Below are 20191 nucleotides of genomic sequence, written 5' to 3'. Positions count from 1 at the left end.
TTTACTTAAGTTTCCAACAGAATCAGGTAATTTACCAACTCCTGCGGGAGATAAGCTCAGCTCAACTACGGATTTCAACTGCCCAATGGAGCCCGGAATTTTGGTCAACGACTCACACTGGTTCAGTGATATGCAGCTCGGCTTCACCAGAGCTCCAATCGAATCAGGAAGTTCAGTAATAGCAATGGAAATCCAGAACCAGGTCCAAGAGATAAGTTGCTTTGCAGATCGATGCAGGAATCTGAGTAAATGATTCACATTTCCTAGCACTAAGAACTTCAACCTTCTTCATATCTCTACAAATGGGAATCTCCCACAAGAAGTTCGCTTAATGCTCTCAAAGAACCCTACTGTTGAGGCACCTGCTCGAGGCTTTCACAGTTTCTAATATACAAGAAGACCAGAAACTCGACATTCCCTATTGACGGGTCACCAGCAACCAAACAATCTTCCAGAATCAGTCTCTCCAAACTCGGAAACATGCAAAGTACTTATCATGCCCCATTTTTCTTTTTAATTTGACGCCACTATTTTGTCATTTTTTTAAGTAATCATCATTCTTTATTGAGTAAAATTTACTCTAACATTGTATTTTACTACATCTTGTATATGCTCGAACCAAAGTAATTTTATGTTATAATGTTGATTCATGTTGATAATTATCTATATTCTCTCACATAACATAATGCGTATAGTATAATCCAGTATACCATAATCTATTTTTTTCCTTGATATATCGTTTCACATAGCGTCGGTTTTGTTTTGCTACAAATTCTATTACAATCACACAATCAATTTTCCTCTAATTTGTATTTTTTCATTTCTACCACATAAAATGCCGTGCCTAATAAAGTCAATTTTCCTTATATTTACTTTTTTTTTAACATGGATGTTCTTAAAAAAAAGATCTGCGATATTTTTCTCCAACTAGCATTTTTGTTTGCCAGATCATCTCCAACTAGCTTGCTTGATTATTAGCCGTTCCCGTGATTATTATCTGTCCCTCATTTCTGGAAAAAAGAAAAATTAAACTCAACTTGATCATGCAGGTAATCTTGTCAGACAATAATTTTACCATTGGTGGGATGCATTTCGTTGACCAAAAAAGTCAGTCAACTTAATTAGAGACATGTTCATGGTTCCTTTAAGGGAATCTGGGGCCCGCAACTTGGATTTATTTGACATCTGCAAAAGAAAATAAGATTTGCTTGGTATGTCTACCGAAGATCGTATGTTCAGCGTGGTAAAATTCAGAACCAAATATAGAAATATATATGCACGAAAATCGACAGAACTGAAACCAGAGCTGCAGAAAAGATGTTGACAGTTGACTTTTGGGAACGCGCCATGCGGGTTTTGTGGACAACTCGACGCCTTTTAATATTTCTTTCTAGTTAGTTCATTTTTTGTTATGTCGTTTTTATTCAGACTTCGTGGGCAGAACTGGATGCGACTCATCGGCCACTGGACATTTCTTTTGTTAGGGCGCTGGCTAATGGTCCTGGGATACAGTGCAAGATACTCAAATCGTTGTGTATGTTCTCTTAAAACCATACTGACATTTAGCAGAAAATGTGAGTGAATTTGAAATGATCAAGGGTCACGGAATCTGAGTACGAAAAATTAAAACAAGCATATTGTCGCTGTCCGACCTGAGAGAGAAAATAACGCCAAACAAGTCACTTATCCCTCCCTCTAGGGGCATAAAAAAACCTTGTCTGGATTCGCACCGACAGACTCGGCTTATCTCGCATTGTTTATGTAAACCTTATTTAGGGCCCACATGAGACCCAATCGCCGGATCTAGCTCCCGAGGCATTCTACAATAAAAACCTAGAGCTTTATAGAGAGAAAAATAACTGCACCATATATGTTCATATTTACACTCAACTTTTTCGCACACAAATTTTAGCATAAGTTACTCTAAGCGTGGAACTTGATATAAAAAGAAAAGACCAAATACCTGTTGACATCGAAATTTTTCCTATAGATCCAACATTCATTTCACATTTTCAAAAATTATTTGTTCTTTCTACCACATAAAATGTCTTGCCTAATAAGTCAATTTTACTTATGTTTACAAGCATAATTATTTTCTCATTCTCATGGAGTTTACTTTTACAACTTATTACTAGTTATAAATGATACTTATGATTTAATTTTTCAAGAATACTCTTTCTCTTAAAGTTTTCTTGAGAGAAAAGAAAAGATTTCTCCCTATTCTTGAGAGAAAAAAAAAAAGATTTATCCCTATCACATGATTGCACTACATGTTTTTTAGTTTTTACTACGTATGTAAAATATCATGAGATTTCTGCCTATCACATGATTTCTCCCTAATGGAAGGGCTTTTCTACAAAATTTGACAATATTTAGACTTGATTGCAATTTTAAAAAGCATTAGAACTCAATTGCACTTTGCAACAAAATTTTAGGATTACTGGTGCACTTATAAAAAATTTAAGGAAAGAAATTTAAATAATCAAAAAGACATTGAATGGCTTTGGTTTCCCTCTGAGATGCTTTCCACACCCCATACATTGTCATTGTACATTATGTATACGGGTCAAGAAATGTTAATGCAACAAGTCTGAGAACCAAAAATGATAGATGGCAATGACTAGTGTATGATCCACTCTCTTGATGATTGAGATGATGATGCATGATCCGGAAAATAGTAGATTATCTTGCCTACTTTAACAACATATCAACATACATTAGATGAAATAAGAAAAACTACAATCAGCGTGCTTTTATTTTGCGAAAAATCAACGATTTGAAAAATATTTTTTTAAAATTGATCGAGGGTATCACATACAAAAATGATTTAACTAAAATATTTTCATCATTAACAAAAATATTTAGAAATAGATTGTTATTGATAATGAAAATCCATTGACTAATTTTTATAAGCAATACAAACAATTATTCTTATGAACATGCCCCGAAACAAACGCACGAGTGTTGCAAACAGTATGTCTTTGGCGAGTCCTTGTTAGTGCTCTTTGTCAGGAAAAAAACTCATTGTTGGAACAAATTTGCCCGGAGAGAATGACTAGATGACCAAAATCTATCTGAAGAAAGTCCACAGATGGAGAACAGTTGATTCACTCTCCCTTATCCACCGTTTTAAAATGCAAAACTTAAAAATTGTTCGATTTATGACGAATTTTTTAAACATATCTTTTTTCTATAAAAACTTGTTCCTGTCGATGGAGATTTGATTCACTATAATAAATGCTTTTAACGCACTTTATTCTTAGAGGATTCATCAACCCGGCCTATTTAAATCCCTAGATTTATGAGAATGTCCATAATGATACATATTTACATGTAAACTCAAACATTGACCGCATGGCACACATAAAAGTAGAGCTTAGCATGTCAAGGCTCAAAATGTGCTCCAAGTGAATCAACCCAACATTCAGACCTCCCATGAAACCTGACGATCTTTTTACCGGTTGATGGAAAAGAAAAGTACTTCCCGGTCTCTATACCGAATGGCCCAAAAGTTCTTTCATTGCTCTGAAATGAGAGGGAGCGAACAACAATACGCCCACGAAAACATCCAAAGTGTCCAGAAAATGAAGTCAAGTACTCTCGAGGATAATCAAGTTTAATCTGCAAAATTAGAAAGACAAACATATTTAATCCCAACCCCCCAACTATAGAATCTCGAAAATCAGCATAAACAGAACACTCTGGTTGATAAGTTGTATTTGGTTAAACAAACAATGTAATAGCTAAATAGATAATTCTGCTGCATCTAGAGCACAAGACCTATTTTGGTCTGCCACAGTTATCAAATCATTCGTCTATAAAACGAAAGGCAATTGCTTAAAAAATCTCTGGCAATATTCTTTGAGAACAGTTACTAAAATTAAGGAAAATTGTTTAGACTTAAAAATCATATAGTAAAATTACTTTATAATATTCTTTTTTTTTCCTTTTTCGGAGGCAGTACTTTTCTATGATGATATTCCATCATGCCCCGACAATGACTTTCTCAGAGGATAATTCTCATTTCAGATCATTTGCCAATCTAAACTCAAAATCTGCGGACTGTTCTCATATCTTACTTTGACCTCTACGCTCTATTTGGAATACTGTCACGCTCCTGTGCATAAACGTGACCTCCAAACCACATAAAACCAAAACCTGGCAACAGCACAGAAGTTGCACGTTCATAAGATCATGAAGTAAATGTCTAGAGGCCATACCTCGAGTGTTAGAGATCCTCCGTCTCCCCCATGTTTAGGGCCCTGAACCACAGACCCATTCTTGTCGTATTCAACAGTAATGGAGTCAATAACTAATCCACCTTTTATAGTTATTTTTCTCACACCCGTGCTATCTCCATCGTCCCATGGACCGCCACATTGTCCTCCAAATGGCCCAAAGGATTTCAAGAGATGAAGATCAGAAATTGGTTCAGAGTAGACTCCTAGCGCATCAAGTTGGACGTACGTCAGACCTTCCGTGGAAGCCAATTATCTGGCTGCATGTCAATCCACAGCTAAAGAAGCTTCCTTCGTCCTTACCAAAGGGTCCATGCCTTCTTACGTTGCTTTCGAACGTGAGTGATTGAATAACAGAATTATCATGTCTAATATAACCTGACATGGAGGTCAAGAATTCACGAGGGTAGTCCAAGTTAACCTGCAGAATTAGCAATTTAACCGTCATATTGATCTATATCAAAGATGATAGATAGCCTGCAGTGGCCTAAGCAAACATGGCATTCACGAACAACCTAGAAGTTTAATTCTTAGACCCAAGAATTTCTTAAAACTAATGTATGGATGGACTACTATTCTTGCAGCATACTTTTAGGGGAAAAGTGTCAAAAAAGTCCTAAACCTTTTGCATTGGTGCCAATTTAGTCCTAAACCTTTTTTTTAGTGCTAATTTAGTCATAAACCTTTTGCATTGGTGCCAATTCAGTCATAAACATTTTGCATTAGTGCCAATTTAGTCCTGAACCTTTTTTTGGTGCCAATTCAGTCATAAACCTTTTGCATTGATGCAAATTCAATCCTTTGACACGTGAATAGCTATTAGCCGGAAGGATTGAATTGGCATCAATGCAAAAGGTTTAGGATTGAATTGGCACCAGAAAAAGGTTTAGGACTAAATTGGCACCAAAAAAAGGTTTAGGATTAAATTGGCATCAATGCAAAAGATTTAGGACTTTTTTGACACTTTTCTCGTACTTTTAGGGTCAACAATCGAAGATGATAGACCATTGGGTTCTCTGGCGCACTTTGCCGATTCACTTCCTTTAGCATTAGAAAAACTTATCATACTGGATCACTCTCATTGAGTCCATCTCGCATAAAGCATATCGATTGACCTTTGTGTAATGTACAAAACAAAAATTACAGGAAGCAATTTAAATGATCAAAAGATAACTTCAATCATTCAGTACATTTGGATGGTTTTCATTTCCCTCTAGGAAGCTTTCCACAACCCATACTTTATCATTGTACATCATGCATACAGGTTACTATCACTCGCAATTTACTTTGATAAAGGTTCTCAAGTTTATTAGAAAACTAATACTCGATCTAATGGTGGCGTAGGGTGGTGGTAGGTGCCTATGACCCTCACCATACCTTACCGCACCGCATAAAAACATTCCTTCTAAAGTAGCTATTAATATCAATAAGAAAACTCTATTATAGTTTACGGATAGAGGATTACATAAAGTGAATGTAGAAAATAAGAAATTGAAAGATTTCGATGAAATTGTTCGTTTGCAAATTTCCTGAAAAGATTATCATAGGCTCTTCTTTCCATTGGAACAATAGGGCTTTTATGCTTGTTACTAAACTTATTGAAGAGACGAAATATGACCAAGGCATATCTTTTTTTTGTTAGAGGTTGGATCAATCATCAAAAGAAGGATTAGGCAAAAAATTAGGATACATTCTGGAAAATAAAACTTCCATTCAAAGAGAAGCTAATGAAAGGCTTTCCCAAAAGTTCTCGTAGATTCGATAAGGAGGTTTGTGCAGGCACGCGCGTGCGTGAGAGAGAGGATCAATCGTAATATGAATGGAAAATATGCAATGAACTCACCATATGGATATCTCCATTGACACTGTGACCATGTGTAGAGGACCAAATAGACTCGCCATTATCGTCATACTCAAAGTAGATGCAGCTGACAACATCTTCTAGCATCATCCTTATTTTCTTTACACCATTAAATTTTCCATCGTCCCAATGGTGTCCACCTTGGCCTCCAAATGGTCCAATAAACTCGATCGGATATAGATGAGAGATTGGTTCGAAATATGCTCCAAGAGATTCAAGATGGGAATCAGAACTCCCATAAAATCCAATGATCTTTCCCCCAGTGGCTGGAAATGAAAACTTCCTTCCAATTTCAGTGCCGAATGGTCCGTATGTGCTTTTATTGCTTTGAAATGTGAGTGAATGGATGATAGTCGAGCCAAAATCACTTGTAATATAGCCCGACACTGAAATTAGGTACTCAATTGACCAGCCCAGATTTATCTGTAACAATCATTAGAATGTGAGGAATAGTTAATGCAACAACTTGAAAAACAAAAACATTACGCATGGTAGTAATTTGCACTATCATGTCGTATATCTCATACAAAAAGCAAAAATCATTATTCTAAATAATAGGTAAATGTGCATGAGTGGAAAAAGAAGAAGATGATGATCTTGCTAAATTCACTATCATGTCGTATATCTCATACAAAAAGCATATACTCTTTGAGTTGCACATGAGATATCATTGGTAATATTGTGCAATTTCGAAATTAACTGATCACTTGTGTTTCATAAAATAACTCATTAGAATAAAGACATCTGAGAATCACAATTAATTATTCCAATAAGTCATTATGGAAACAACTCATTCACGCAAAGCAACATTCACAAGCACACAGAAATCATCGATCTTGAAACACAAATAAATTGTGATCGAATAATTTTTCACTTTCATTATGTTACACATCCCACTGTTATATTTCCCGGATGAGTTATAATTATGGTGGTTCAACTTGGCCATGTTTTAAACATTAGCGACTAATGATTTCTACCTACGCATTATGTCTTCAGGACATTCCATTATGAGCTGCACGAATCAGAAATAAAAGGAGTAGCTTTCATCTAACACCGAGAGCAACAATTCATTACTCGAATAGCACCGGTACCTTGTTTGTTGTGCCTCCACCACTTGTACCATGTGCAAAAGAATGACCTTGCTCGTAAGTAATAGTAATCGACTCAATTGCAGAACCAGAAACAACATCAGTTTGTCTGACATCTGTATGCTTGCCGTCATCCCACTGGTCTTCACAATTCCTATTTCTAAATGGGCCTACGATTTCGAAGGGATATGCACGAGAGATCGGTAAAAGATATGCTCCAATGGAATCAAGAGAACAGCCACACCTCCCAAAAAACCCGATGATCTTCCCAGCAACCGGTGGGAAACTGAAAAATTTCCCGCTCTCATTGCCAAATGGACCATATGTTCTCCTATTGCTGTGGAAGGTAAGTGATTGAATGACGGCACATCCACATTCGTCTTTAATGTAGCCTGACACAGAAGTCAAGAACTCATTTGGATAATCTAATTTTACCTGCAAGAAATGAATATTCCCAAAACTAATGATATTTGACTATTTTGAGGACTTAAAAAAGTACTTCAACAGGGATATTGCACGAGCACTTGCAATCCTTCTCTCAAAATCAATTTGTTAGTCTCATTAAACGCATATTGCAATCATTCGACTCCATCTTAAAACCCTGATTTTTGCATAAACAGATGGAGTTCAAAGCAAAATCAAAATCTTTGATAAATCCTACATCAAGACAAGTATATAAAAACAACAAAACTCTTTCTTTTCTTTTTTCTGTGCAAACGTCGAGAATTTGGGAGATCATGAAGCATTGTGGACCAACCCCGTTGAATCCTTTTAAGCAATTTACCTTTGATATAGACTCTTATTTTCTATTGACCAAACAATAACTCATAATTTGATGGGGAGTAGCATAAGTAGACATATATATATTTATATATAGGCAAAGGTCCACCATGTCTTGGCATAAATATTTACAAATATATGCCATAACATACCACAACAGTGGACTCACCGTGCATATTTTGCCTTCCTCAGGTCCACCGTGTCTTGGCGAGCGGACCAAAGACCCATTCTGATCATACTCAATATGAAAGGACTCAATCACTGATGTTACAACTACAGTAATATTTCTAATATCGGTGAATGTGTTATCATCATAAGAACACCCACCACAACCTCCATATGGCCCGACGGATTGAAAGGGAAGAACAGAGGAGAATGGTTCTAAAGGTAATCCAACTGAATCAAGATGAGGGTCTCTCACCAACTTCTCCAATATCTCATGCCACTGTTTTTTTCTCTTCTTAGAGAGGAAGGAACCAAATTTTTTAAGAGCTATTGGAAGTCCACCAGTGTAGTGGACAAGACTCTCTGACTATTCTCTATAGCCTTCTTCAGGATGGTCTTTGCAGAAGGCATGGCGACTCAAGAGTTGGAGCGATTCTTTACGAGTCAATCCTGGGAACATGTACTTGTTATCTACTTTCAGATCTTCCAACAACTGCTCATCTCTTGTAGTTATCAAAATTCTACTCCCATATTGGAAACATTCACGATCTCCAGCTCCGAAATACTCAATTTGGTCCTTCTTAGTGATGTTATCGAGAACTACAAGGATCTTTTTCCGACAGAGCTTAGTTTTTATCTCGTTGATGCTGCTGTTAATATCAAACATTTCTAGACCTTGAACCTTCATAACATCATGGAGAAGTCTCTTCTGAAGAAGTAAAAGAGTATCTTGGTTTGCACCTCCAACATTTTCGAGTAAGCTAACGCCTTCAAATTGCCTAAAAACACGATCACAGACAACTTTGGCCACCGTTGTCTTACCAATTCCTTTCATTCCCCATATTCCAACCACACGGACATCATCCTTTGACCCAATTTCCAGCAACGATCTCACATCCTCTACAAAGGAATCTAGCCCAATAGCATTTTTGACAAAATAGGGGGAGATTGATCTAGGACTGACCCTGAAGAGATGTCCTACAATTTGCTCGATGAAGTTTGATTGATCCCTGTAGTTGCATAGGAAGAACAAGTCCGATATGAGCAACTACATCATAGAGAGGCTATCAGCAGATGAGCAGCAAACGCATGAACTAAACTCAATCGATATCATATTTTAAATCGACCACTACTATGAGCTTTTTCGGCAGTGAACTTATTAAACGCATTACTCATTAGCATCATTATTCAAATGCAATCCCGATATATTGCCAGCTTCTTTAAGCGCATCCCTCCACTTCTGCATCAGCAAATCATCCCGGTGGGTGGCCATACACCTTCCGAAACCATCCCCGAATCTCCCGCTCTGTTTCCGGACGTCCCCTGGCTCAACATCATAGAAAATGGGCAGAACCACGTGACCCTGACGATCTCTGAACCTCCTGTTGCACTCCAGGATCTCCACCAGCTCGTTCAAGCACCACCATGAGTCGGCATAGTTGGTGGTGAACACGATGAGGGCAACCCTAGAGTGGCGAATTGCGTCGAGCAGCTTGGGCTCGATGAAAATCCCGGTGTCCACTTTGTCATTGTCACTGAAATAGCAGATCCCAGCCTGCCTCAGCGCGTGGAAGAGGTGGGCCGCGAAGGTCTTCCTTATGTCCTCGCCTCTGAAGCTCAAGAACACATCATACTTCCATTGGTGGATCGAAGCAGAAGACGAAATGCATCGCTCGATCTCTTCGGTTCCCATCAGCACAGTCCGTGATTGAGTGAGAGACTGCGGAAAAGGTTGCAACTCTTCCTTGCAGGTAAGGTGTAGATGTAAAGAGGAGGCGCAAGTTGCGAATGAGAAGAAAGGATGAATGATGGCTCTGCCATCAGGACAGACTGATTATTCAATTGCATGTTCGGAGAAGTTGCGGGTGGAGTTGGTTTGGTTCAAAGAACACATGAAGCAAATTGCTCGCTTGAGGACAATTTGGTTTGAATTCGTCAAGTCAAGCTAAAAGAGCTTTTGTTTCACGCGACATAGATATGTCTGAAAACGCAGACACGGATTTGAAGCTTCAGCACACGCGTTGTAGAAGAAGATGCTTCGAATCAGTTAATTTGTGTTTTCTTTTTGTCTTTTGAAAGCGAAGATATGGGAGGGAGAGATAAGATGAGAAATGATTAGTTGATGATAGACGGACAACCGTTTTGACTGTTTGGACAGTTGGACTTTTCGAGGGAACAAAAGAACAGGGACGTTCTATGGTTTTCGTAAAAGTGTTGGCTACGGAGTGGTCCCGTTTTCAACATGGACGGTCGTTGTTGGAAATAAAAGGAAAGAGTCGTCTGTCCGATCGGTTTTGGAAAACCTAATTTGTTATCCTAACTTATGGACGTCAAAGGAAGTGATGGTCGTATGTGAACGTGATCAAAGTCGTTTTCGATTAGGAAAAGTCATGATTGGTAAAGAAAATTACTCACCCAAATCTTTAAAAGTTACAATCGATTAGACATCTTGCTAATATTAACGTAAATGAAGTTTACTCTTACTTTACGTATATATTATTATTTTTCGTGAAATATTACGAATCATAGGACTAGAGATGCTTGGAGTATGAAAGGTAAAATTGGCACAACAGTTAAAGCGGAAGGTTTTTTAGGATATTATCTAAATAAAATCTAGGTTAGATAAAATCTTCTAATTGAATTGCATGACATATAGTTACGTTTTCATATAAATAAGAGAAAACCCTAAAAAAAATGATTTGAGTGGGATTGCGTTTTAATTAAAAACCATAGTTAGATTGAAGATGTGTGTTTCTAATTTGTGTTGCTTCGAGGTAAGTAAATTTCCACCTTACCCTTGCAATTTGTGTATCGCTTTGATTATTGTGCATCTCTTACAGTTTTCTTGAGAGAAAAGGAAAAATTTCTCCCTATCACCTTATTGCAATACATATTTTTTACTACGCATATAAAATATCATGAAATTTCTCCCTATCACATGATTTCTCCTTAGCAGAGGGACTTGATTGTATTAATTGAACAAAATTTAGACTTGATTACACTTTTTAAAGGCTCCGAACTCGATTGCACTTTATAATAAGTTTTAAGATTATCGGTGCATTTAGATAAAAAAAAAAGGAAAGAAATTTAAATAATAAAAAAGACAACTGCAATCGTAGAGTACATTTGAATGGCTTTGATCTGCCTCAGATATGCTTTCCACAGCCCATAGATTGTCATTGTACATTATGAATACGGGTCAACAAATGTTAATGAAATAAGTCGAGAAGCAAAAGTGATAGATGACTATGAGTAGGGGATGATCCACTCTCGTAATGATTGAGATGGTGACGCATGATCTGGAAAATAGTAGATTATCTTGCCTATTGTTACAACATATCAACATACATTAGATGAAATAAGAAAAACTACAATCCCCATGCTTTTATTTTGCGAAAAATCTACGACTCAAAAAATATATTTTTTAAAATTGATCGAGGGTATCGCATACAAAAATGATTTAACTAAAAGATTTTCATCATCAACAAAAATATTTAGAAATAGATTATTATTGATAATGGAAATCCATTGACTTATTTTTATAAGTGATACAAACAATTAATTTTATTAACATGTTTTCCAAATCATTAACATGCCCTGAACCAAACGCACGAGCGTTGCAAACAGCATGTCTTGGGCGAGTCCTTGTTAGTGCTCTTTGTCAGGAAAAAAAACTCGTTGTTGGAACAACCATGCCCAGAGAGAATAACTAGATTTATATGCAGAAAGTCCACAGATGGAGAACAGTTGATTCACTCACCCTTTATCCGCCGTTTTAAAATGCAAAACTTAAAAAGTGTTCGATTTATGACGAATTTTTTTAAACAAATCCTTTTACTGTAAAAACTTGCTTCCCGTCGATGGCGTCATACCTAAGCTACGAGGTTAGTTGATGAAGATTTGATTCACTATATTAAATGCTTTAACAAGGATACATCAAACAAACCTATTCAAAACTCTAGAGAATGTCCGTGATGATAGATATTATACATAAACTCAAACATTGACTGCATGGCACACATAAAGGTAGTGCTTAGCATGTCAAGGCTCAAAATGTGCTCCAAGTGAATCAAGCCATAGTCCAGACCTCCCATGAAACCCAACAATCTTTTTACCGATTGATGGAAAATAAAAGTAGTTCCCGATCTCCCGACCAATTGGCCCATAAGTTCTTTCGTTGCTCTGAAATGTGAGGGAGTGGACAACAATATGCCCGCATAAAGATCCAAAGTGACCAGAAAATGAAGTCAAGTACTCTCGAGGATAATCAAGTTTAATCTGCAAAATAATGAAGACAAACATATTTAATCCCAACCCCCTAACCGTATAATCTTGAAAATCAGCATAGAAAAAACACTCTGGATGATAAGTTGTATTTGGTTATACAAACAATGCAATAGCTAAATAGATAATTCCCCTGCATCTAGAGCATAAGACCTATTTTGGTCCGCCACAGTTATCAAATCATTTGTATGTAAAATGAAAGGCAATTGCTTAAAAAATGCTCTGGCATCTCTTTGAGAACAGTTACTAAAATGAAGGAAAATTGTTCTCAGACCTATTTTTTTTTTTTCTTCCTTTTTCGGAGGCAATACTTTTCTGTGATGATATACATCATATGCCCCAACAATGACTTTCTCAGAGGATCATTCTCATTCCAGATCATTTGCCAATCTAAACTGAAAAATCTACGGACTGTTCTCATATCTTACTTTCACCTCTATGCTCTATTTAGGATACTGTCACACTCCTGTGCATAAACGTGACCTCCAGACCACTCAAAACCAAACCTTAGCAACAACACAGAATTTGCACGTTCATAAGATCATTAAGTAAATGTCTAGAGGCCATACCTCGGGTGTTAGAGATCCTCCGTCTCCACCATGTTTAGGGCCCTGAGCCACAGACCCATTCTTGTCGTACTCAACAGTAATGGAGTCAATAACTAATCCAGCTTTTACAATTATTTTTCTCACACCCGTGCTATCTCCATCGTCCCAAGGACCGCCACCTTGTCCTCCAAATGGCCCAATGGATTTCAAGAAACGAAGATCAGAAATTGGTTCAGAGTAGACTCCTAGTGCATCAAGCTGGACGCCAGACCTTCCGTGAAAGCCAATAAGCTTGCTGCATGTCAATGCACAGCTAAAGGAGCTTCCTTCCTCCTTACCAAAGGGTCCATGCCTTCTTATATTGCTTTCAAACGTGAGTGATTGAATAACAGAATTATCGTGTCTGATAAAACCTGACACGGAGGTCAAGAACTCACGAGGGTAGTCCAAGTTAACCTGCAGAATTAACAAGTATTTATCGCATTTAACTGTCACATTGATCCATATAAAAGATGATAGAAAGATTATAATGGCCTAAGAAAACACTGCATCCACGTACAACCTAGACCCGAGAATAAGATAATAGATCATTAGGGTTCTCTGGCGCGCTTTGCTGATTCGCTTCATTTAGCATTAAAAAAGAACTTATCATACTAGGTTACTCGCATGGAGTCCACCTTGCATAAAGCATATTAATTGACCAAAAACTTATCGTACTGGGTTGCTCTCATGGAGTCCATCTTTGCATAAAGCATGTTATTGACCTTTGTGTAATGTATAAAATAAAAAGGGATGAGTATATGAGAAGTCCTAAAACTTGTCAAGAAAGTACAATTGAGTTCTAAAACATTCGAAAAATGCAATCAAGTTCTAAAACTTGTCAAATTAGTACAATCAAGTTCTGAAATTCGAGCTTGTGACCCTGGCCTTTCAAGCTTTGTTGAGCTTGGCCCTGGGCGCTCGAGCTTCTTTAAGCTACTCGAGTTTCATCGGCAGCTCCAGCTTCTAGGCTTCTTCAAACTCATGCCCATGGCTAATCAAGCTTCTATGAGCTCAGACATGACCGCTCGAGCTTCTTCGAGCTCACATCCATAACGGCTCAAGCTTTGTCGAGCTTGGCCATGGCCGCTCAAGCCTTGTCGATCTCTGCGGTCATGGCCGCTCAAACCTCATCGAGCCAATTTTATGATTTTTTTTTGCGTGTTTTTCTATTGAAACTTGGCAGATCTTCTGCATTGTGCTAGGGATCATGTTGTGTTTTGCTTATGTCTCTATCATAACTATGGGAAGCGTTCAGTTTTTTATGGCAATAATTTCATTGGATCATTTCCTATTAACAGGCAATTATATGCTTAGGTTATTTCAATGGATATTTATGTGTTTTTCGATTATAAATTGCGCAGTTTTAAAATTTGTCCTTCAAAGTATGATTTCTTTTGGCTGACTGTGAATTTGATAAAAAGATAGTTCCAAAGGACTCTCTAATCCTCTTTACTTTTTCTTTGTCTTTTTTTGAATTTTTTTTATCTTTTGATTGATTTGTTTTTTAATTTTCAATTTTTTTCTAATGTGGCACTTTGTGGGTGCCCCATGTTTTAAGAAAGTAATAAAAAAAGATTCATCAGCATTTTTCCTTAGCCTAATTGGACAAAACTAATGGAGATTGCCCCAATTTAACTAGATTTAGACCTTGACCAAAAAAAAAAAACCAAGATTTAGACTTGATTGCACTTTTTAAAAACTTTAGAACTCAATTGCACTTAGCAACGAGTTTTTTGGATTTTCTGCTGCACTTATCCCAAAAAAAATTAAGGAAAGAAATTTACATAATAAAAAAGACAACCTCAATCGTTCAGTACATTTGAACGGCTTTGATTTCCCTTCTAAGATGCTTTCCACACCCCATACGTTATCATTGTACATTATGCATACGGGTTACTATCACAAATAACTAAATTCGATAAAACTTTTCAAGTTAATTAGAAAAACTAATAATTGATATAATAGTTGCACAGAAATGTGTTCGTGTGTGTGCGTGTGTGTGTGAGAGAGAGAGAGAGAGAGAGAGAGAGGATCAAAGGTAGTATGAATGGAGAATATTCAATGAACTGACCATATGGATATTTCCGTTTTCGTGACCATGTGCAGACGACCAAATAGATTCGCCATTATCGTCATACTCAAAGGAGATGCAGTTGACATCATCTTCTAACATTATCTTTATTTTCTTTACACCATTGAATTTACCATCATCCCAAGAGTGTCCACCTTGGCCTCCAAATGGTCCAAGACACCTGATCGGATGTAGATGAGAGATAGGTTCCAAATATGCTCCAAGAGATTCAAGATGGGAACCAGAGCTCCCATAAAATCCAATGATCTTTCCACCAGTTGCTGGAAATGAAAACTTCCTTCCGGTTTCAGTGCCGAATGGTCCATATGTTCGTTTATTACTTTGGAATGTGAGTGAATGGATGATAGTAGAACCAAAGTCATTCACAATATATCCCGAAACCGAAATTAGAAATTCAGTCAGCCAGTCCAGATTTATCTGTACCAACCAAATAGAGGGTAAAGAAATGTTAATGCAACAAGTTGAGAAGCAAAAGCATGGTAGATGACAATGACTAGTGTATGATGCTCTTGATTATTGAGATGATGATTCATGATCTGGAAAATAGTATATTATCTTGCCTACTTCAATATCATATTAACTATAACAGATGTAATAAGGAAAACAACAACCCGGGTGCATTTATTTTGCAAAAAATCAATGATTTGGAAAACATTTTCCTAGAATCGATCGAGTACATCGCTTACAAAAATGAATTAACAAGAAAATTTTCATCATCTACAAAAATCTTAGGAATATATTGTTGTTGATGATAAAAATCTGTTAACTAATTTTTCTAAGCGATACAAACAATTAATTTTAAGAAAATATTTTTCAACTCATTGATTTTCCATGAAATAAATGCACCAGTGTTGCAAACATTGTCTCTTGGGCGAGTCCTTGTTAGTGCTCTTTGTCAGGAAAAAAAACTCATTGTTTGAAGAACTATGCCCAGAGAGAATAACTAGATGTTGTCATACCAACCATAATCCATCTGCAGAAAGTCCATAGATGGAGAACAGTTGATTCACTCTCCCTTATTGACCATTTTAAAATACTATAAATTTTTTAGAAAGTGTTCAGTTTTATGACGGATTTTCTTCCTGTTGATGGTGTCATACCTAAGTTCCAAATTTTAATAGTTTATCACTTTCACCCAGACACCATCTTCAGCACTGGCATAATAAGCATCATTAAAAATAAGGAGTAATGTTTATCAAACACCGAATTCCTACTAGAGTAGTGTACCGTGTTTCTTTTGCCGCCATGACTTGTTCCGTGTCTGAAAGAACGACCCTCCTCATAGGTAAAACTAATAGATTCAATTGCAGAACCAGAGACTACAACAATTTGTCTGACATCTACATGCTTGCCATCATCCCAGCGGTTTTCCCCATTTCCAAATGGCCCTATGACTTCGAAGGGATACGGATGAGAGACAGGACCAAAATGAGCTCCAATGGAATCCAGAAAAGGGCCACACCTTCCATGAAAACCAATGATCTTTCCATCAACTTGTGGAAAACTGAAAAACTTCCCTTTCTCATCGCCAATTGGCCCATGTGCCCTCATATTGCTGTGGAAGGTAAGAGAGTTGATGACATGAAGAGAATCTTCTCTAATGTAGCCTGACACCGAAGTCAAGTATTCAATTGGATAATCTATATGTACCTGCAACAATTGCAGAACAGCAAAGTGAGTATCAATCACCTTGAAGAAGGATTCTATACTCTCTAGATGCATTATTTAGGTTAAGTTTTCCCAAAACAAAAGAAATCTAATTATTGGGACGACTGGATTCCTTCTCTTATTTTGGAGCACAGTTTGCCTTTTTCACTAGTCTTGTGCCACAACGATGAACTCCATCTAGAACCCCCAATGCTTTGCTCCATAATTAAATGGCATTCTTGACGCTCTATATTGACAGCGACAAGCACTGAAGCAATCTCTGATTAACAGTAACATCAGTTAATGATGCTAGTGCAATTTTTTCTTTTTGGCACCCTGAAAAACAAATCTTAGCAAGGTACAACAAAGCCATCAACATATTGGGAGACGATCAAGCATTGTGGAAGTACCCAGTTGATATGTTTCAAGCAATTCCATCTTTTATGACTCCGTGACACCACTTTTTCTCAACCTCCATTCCACAAACGAACAGTAAATGATACTTACATGGAGAATGTCATAACTAGATGTAAATATTGCAAATCAACAAAGCAAACCATAATAATGCACTCACATCCCATGTGCGATCTCCCAAAGATCCACCATGTCTTGGCGAGCGCACCATACACCCATTCTGAACATAGTCAACAGTAATGGACTCGATCGCTGTTCCTATGACGAGCCTTATTCTTCTTATGTCACTGTATGTTTGATCGTCAAAAGAATGTCCACCATGGCCTCCAAATGGCCCTACAGAGGGGCGAAGAGAGGAGAATGGATCTAAAGTTATTCCAATTGAATCAAGATGAGGATACCTTACCAACTTCTCCAATATCTCATGCCACTGATTTTTCCTACTAGAAAGAAAGGAACCAAATCTCTTAAGAAACAGTGGCAGACCACCTGCATAGTGGACAAGACTCTTGAACAACTCTTCATGCCCTTCTTTAGGTTGGTCTTCGCCGAAGGCATGGCGACTCATGAGTTGGAGTGATTCTTTAGAACCCAGTCCAGGGAGCATGTACTCATCATCCACTTTGAGATCTTTCAGAAGCCACTGTTCTCTTGTAGTTATCAAGATTCTACTCCCATATTGGAAACATTCTCGATCTCCAGCGCCAAAATACTCAATTTGGTGCTTCTCAGTGATGTTATCGAGAACTAGAAGGATCCTTTTCCGACAGAGCTTAGTTTTTATCTCGTTGATGTTGCTGTTAAGATCATACATTTCTAGACCTTGTACCTTCAGAGCATCTTGGAGAAGTCTCTTCTGAAGAAGTAAAAGAGTATCTTGGTTTGCAACTCCGACATTTTCGAGAAAGCTAACCCCGTCAAATTCCCTAGAAATGCGATGGCAGACGGCTTTGGCCACCGTTGTCTTACCAATTCCTTTCATTCCCCATATTCCAACCACACGGACATCATCCTCTGACTCAATCTCCAGCAACGATATGACATCATCTACAAAGGAATCTACCCCAATAGCATCAGGGGAGCTTGTTCTGGGAATAATCTTCAAGAGATGTCCTACAATTTTCTCAATGAAGTCCGATTGATCCCTGTAGTTGTATGGGAAAAACAAGTTCAAATATGACTAACTATAGCCTGGAGAGGCCATCAGCACATAACCAAGAAACACACGAACTAGATTCAATCAGCAGTAGAGTTCAAATCAAGCACCAATATGAGCTTTTGCGGAACTGGGAATACAACTGACAAGAACATAATTTTCTTGGGGAAGAAGGTGCATTACCCATTAGCATCATTATTCAAATGCCATCCTGACAAATTCCCAGCTTCTTTTAGCGAATCCCTCCACTTCTGCACCAGCAAATCGTCCGTGTGGGTGGCCAAACACCTTCCGAAACCATCCCCGAATCGCCCGCTCTGTGTCCGAACGTCGCGTGGCTCAACATCGTAGAAAATGGGCAGAACCACGTGACCCTGATGATCTCTGAACCTCCTGTTGCACTCCAGGATCTCCACCAGCTCGTTCAAGCACCACCGCGAGTCGGCGTAGTTGGTGGTGAACACGACGAGAGAAACCCTAGAATGGCGAATCGCGTCGAGCAGCTTGGCCTCAATGAGAATCCCGGTCTCCTCTTTATCATTGTCCCCGAAGTAGTAGATCCCCGCCTGCTTCAGCGCGCGGAAGAGGTGGGCCGCGAAATTCTTCCTGATGTCCCCGCCCCTGAAGCTCACGAACACGTCGTACTTCCACCGATGAACCGAAGCGGAAGAAGATGGAACGAGTCCCTCCATCTCTTCGATCCCCATGAGGATAATCCGCGATTGAGCGAGAGACCAAGAAGAAGCTCGAAACTTTTCCTCGCAGGCGGAGCGCACAAACGAGAGAGAGAGAGAGAGAGAGAGAGAGAGAGGGAGAGAGAAGGCGCAAGTGGTGAGCGAGAAGGGAACGAAAGTTCAAAGCTTCGCCACTGGTACACACGCTCTGCGTCTTCTATGGAGTGCCGGGACCAGCTGGCGTGGGAGAGACTTCATTTGTTCAAAGAGCAGGAGAGAACTTTCTCGCTCGTGGGTTTGAATCGTCAAACAAGACCATTCAACGATGTCTGCTGAGAGCTCAGCTCGAGCTGGGTCTCTACGCGACAGGGACGTGTCTGAACTCGCAGACGTGGAAAGGAGATTCTACGAATCTGTCGACATTTGCTGACGTAAACGCAATCTTGCATGGCTGCCGCTAAGTGCCGCATGTGAATGCTAATTCTTTATTTCCTCGAAAACTTCTCTTCTCGTGATCTCTTTGACCTTTTCAGAAGAGTTAATATCACCAAAAATTTTCAATTAATATACTTATAATAATTTATTTTAAATTAATTTTTTAATTATTAAAAACCTCAAACTAATATATCTGTGATAAATTTACTCTCAATTTATTTTCGTTTATCACAGGTGTACCAGTTTGTGATTTTTTTTATATTAATCCAATTTAACGGAAAATAACAGAGGGTAAATTTATCACAAATGTACCAGTTTGGGGTTTTTAGTGGTCAAAAATTAGTTTTGGGTAAATTTGTCACAAATGTATCAATTTAGGATTTTTGGTGATCAAAAAATTAGTTTTGAGTAAATTTATCGCATGTGTATAAATTTGAGGTTTTCTGTGATATTAATCATTTTCAGAAAGATACTTATAAAAAAATTCTCTGCATGTTTTTTTTTTGGTCAGAAAAAATCCTCTGCATGTTTAGCTACTTTTTAAGCTAGAAAAAGTTCCAACCAAAAAAAAAATTAAAAAGGCATTTTTCCAAAAAAAAACTCAAAATAGCAAAATTTCATTAGCTAGTTTTTAATGAGAAAATGACACAAATGGTTCCTGAATTTTAACCGAATATGTAATGTGGTCCCTAAACTATTAATTTGTTCAATGTGGTCCATCAACTTTGCCCCATGTGATGAATTTTAATTTGTTTAATGTAGTTTAT

General features: G+C 37.9%; 2 protein-coding genes and 1 pseudogene across 2 annotated transcripts; all 3 read right to left on the bottom strand.

The window, feature by feature from the left end:
* Positions 1 to 4226: 4226 nt before the first annotated feature.
* LOC130135465 (jacalin-related lectin 3-like) lies at positions 4227 to 6340 on the bottom strand. The gene is made up of 2 exons (XM_056304832.1): positions 6082 to 6340; positions 4227 to 4659 (listed from the first exon to the last, which is right to left on the bottom strand). Exons 1-2 carry the CDS (start codon positions 6187 to 6189, stop codon positions 4453 to 4455), a joined length of 315 nt encoding a protein of 104 aa, XP_056160807.1. The 5' UTR covers positions 6190 to 6340; the 3' UTR covers positions 4227 to 4452.
* A 998-nt stretch (positions 6341 to 7338) lies between these two features.
* On the bottom strand, positions 7339 to 10158 carry LOC130135464 (disease resistance protein Roq1-like; annotated as a pseudogene).
* Positions 10159 to 12017: 1859 nt separating this feature from the next.
* On the bottom strand, positions 12018 to 19322 carry LOC115669517 (myrosinase-binding protein 2-like). The gene is made up of 6 exons (XM_056304831.1): positions 18499 to 19322; positions 17320 to 18304; positions 16326 to 16748; positions 15078 to 15515; positions 12986 to 13420; positions 12018 to 12410 (listed from the first exon to the last, which is right to left on the bottom strand). The coding sequence occupies exons 1-6, from the start codon at positions 19020 to 19022 to the stop codon at positions 12174 to 12176; spliced, it is 3042 nt and encodes a 1013-aa protein (XP_056160806.1). The 5' UTR covers positions 19023 to 19322; the 3' UTR covers positions 12018 to 12173.
* Positions 19323 to 20191: the final 869 nt, after the last annotated feature.

Source organism: Syzygium oleosum, unplaced genomic scaffold (assembly GCF_021117445.2).
Source record: "Syzygium oleosum isolate NSW1041296 unplaced genomic scaffold, Sole_v2.1 Sole_v2.33, whole genome shotgun sequence".
NCBI lineage: Eukaryota > Viridiplantae > Streptophyta > Magnoliopsida > Myrtales > Myrtaceae > Syzygium > Syzygium oleosum.
The sequence above is the reverse complement of the archived record's forward strand: the minus strand, read 5'-3'. Positions and strand labels throughout refer to the sequence as shown.

What these genes read in the sequence shown, in the direction of transcription:
- LOC130135465 (XM_056304832.1), bottom strand. Translation starts at nt 6,189, where the DNA reads ATGATGCTAGAAGATGTTGTCAGCTGCATCTACTTTGAGTATGACGAT. An exon ending in TCAATGGAGATATCCATATG is followed by an intron (nt 4,660 to 6,081) that starts GTGAGTTCATTG and finishes CTAATTCTGCAG; the next exon opens with GTTAACTTGGACTACCCTCG.
- LOC115669517 (XM_056304831.1), bottom strand. Translation starts at nt 19,022, where the DNA reads ATGGGGATCGAAGAGATGGAGGGACTCGTTCCATCTTCTTCCGCTTCG. An exon ending in TTGAATAATGATGCTAATGG is followed by an intron (nt 18,305 to 18,498) that starts GTAATGCACCTT and finishes ATACAACTACAG; the next exon opens with GGATCAATCGGACTTCATTG. An exon ending in TGGGAGATCGCACATGGGAT is followed by an intron (nt 16,749 to 17,319) that starts GTGAGTGCATTA and finishes CAATTGTTGCAG; the next exon opens with GTACATATAGATTATCCAAT.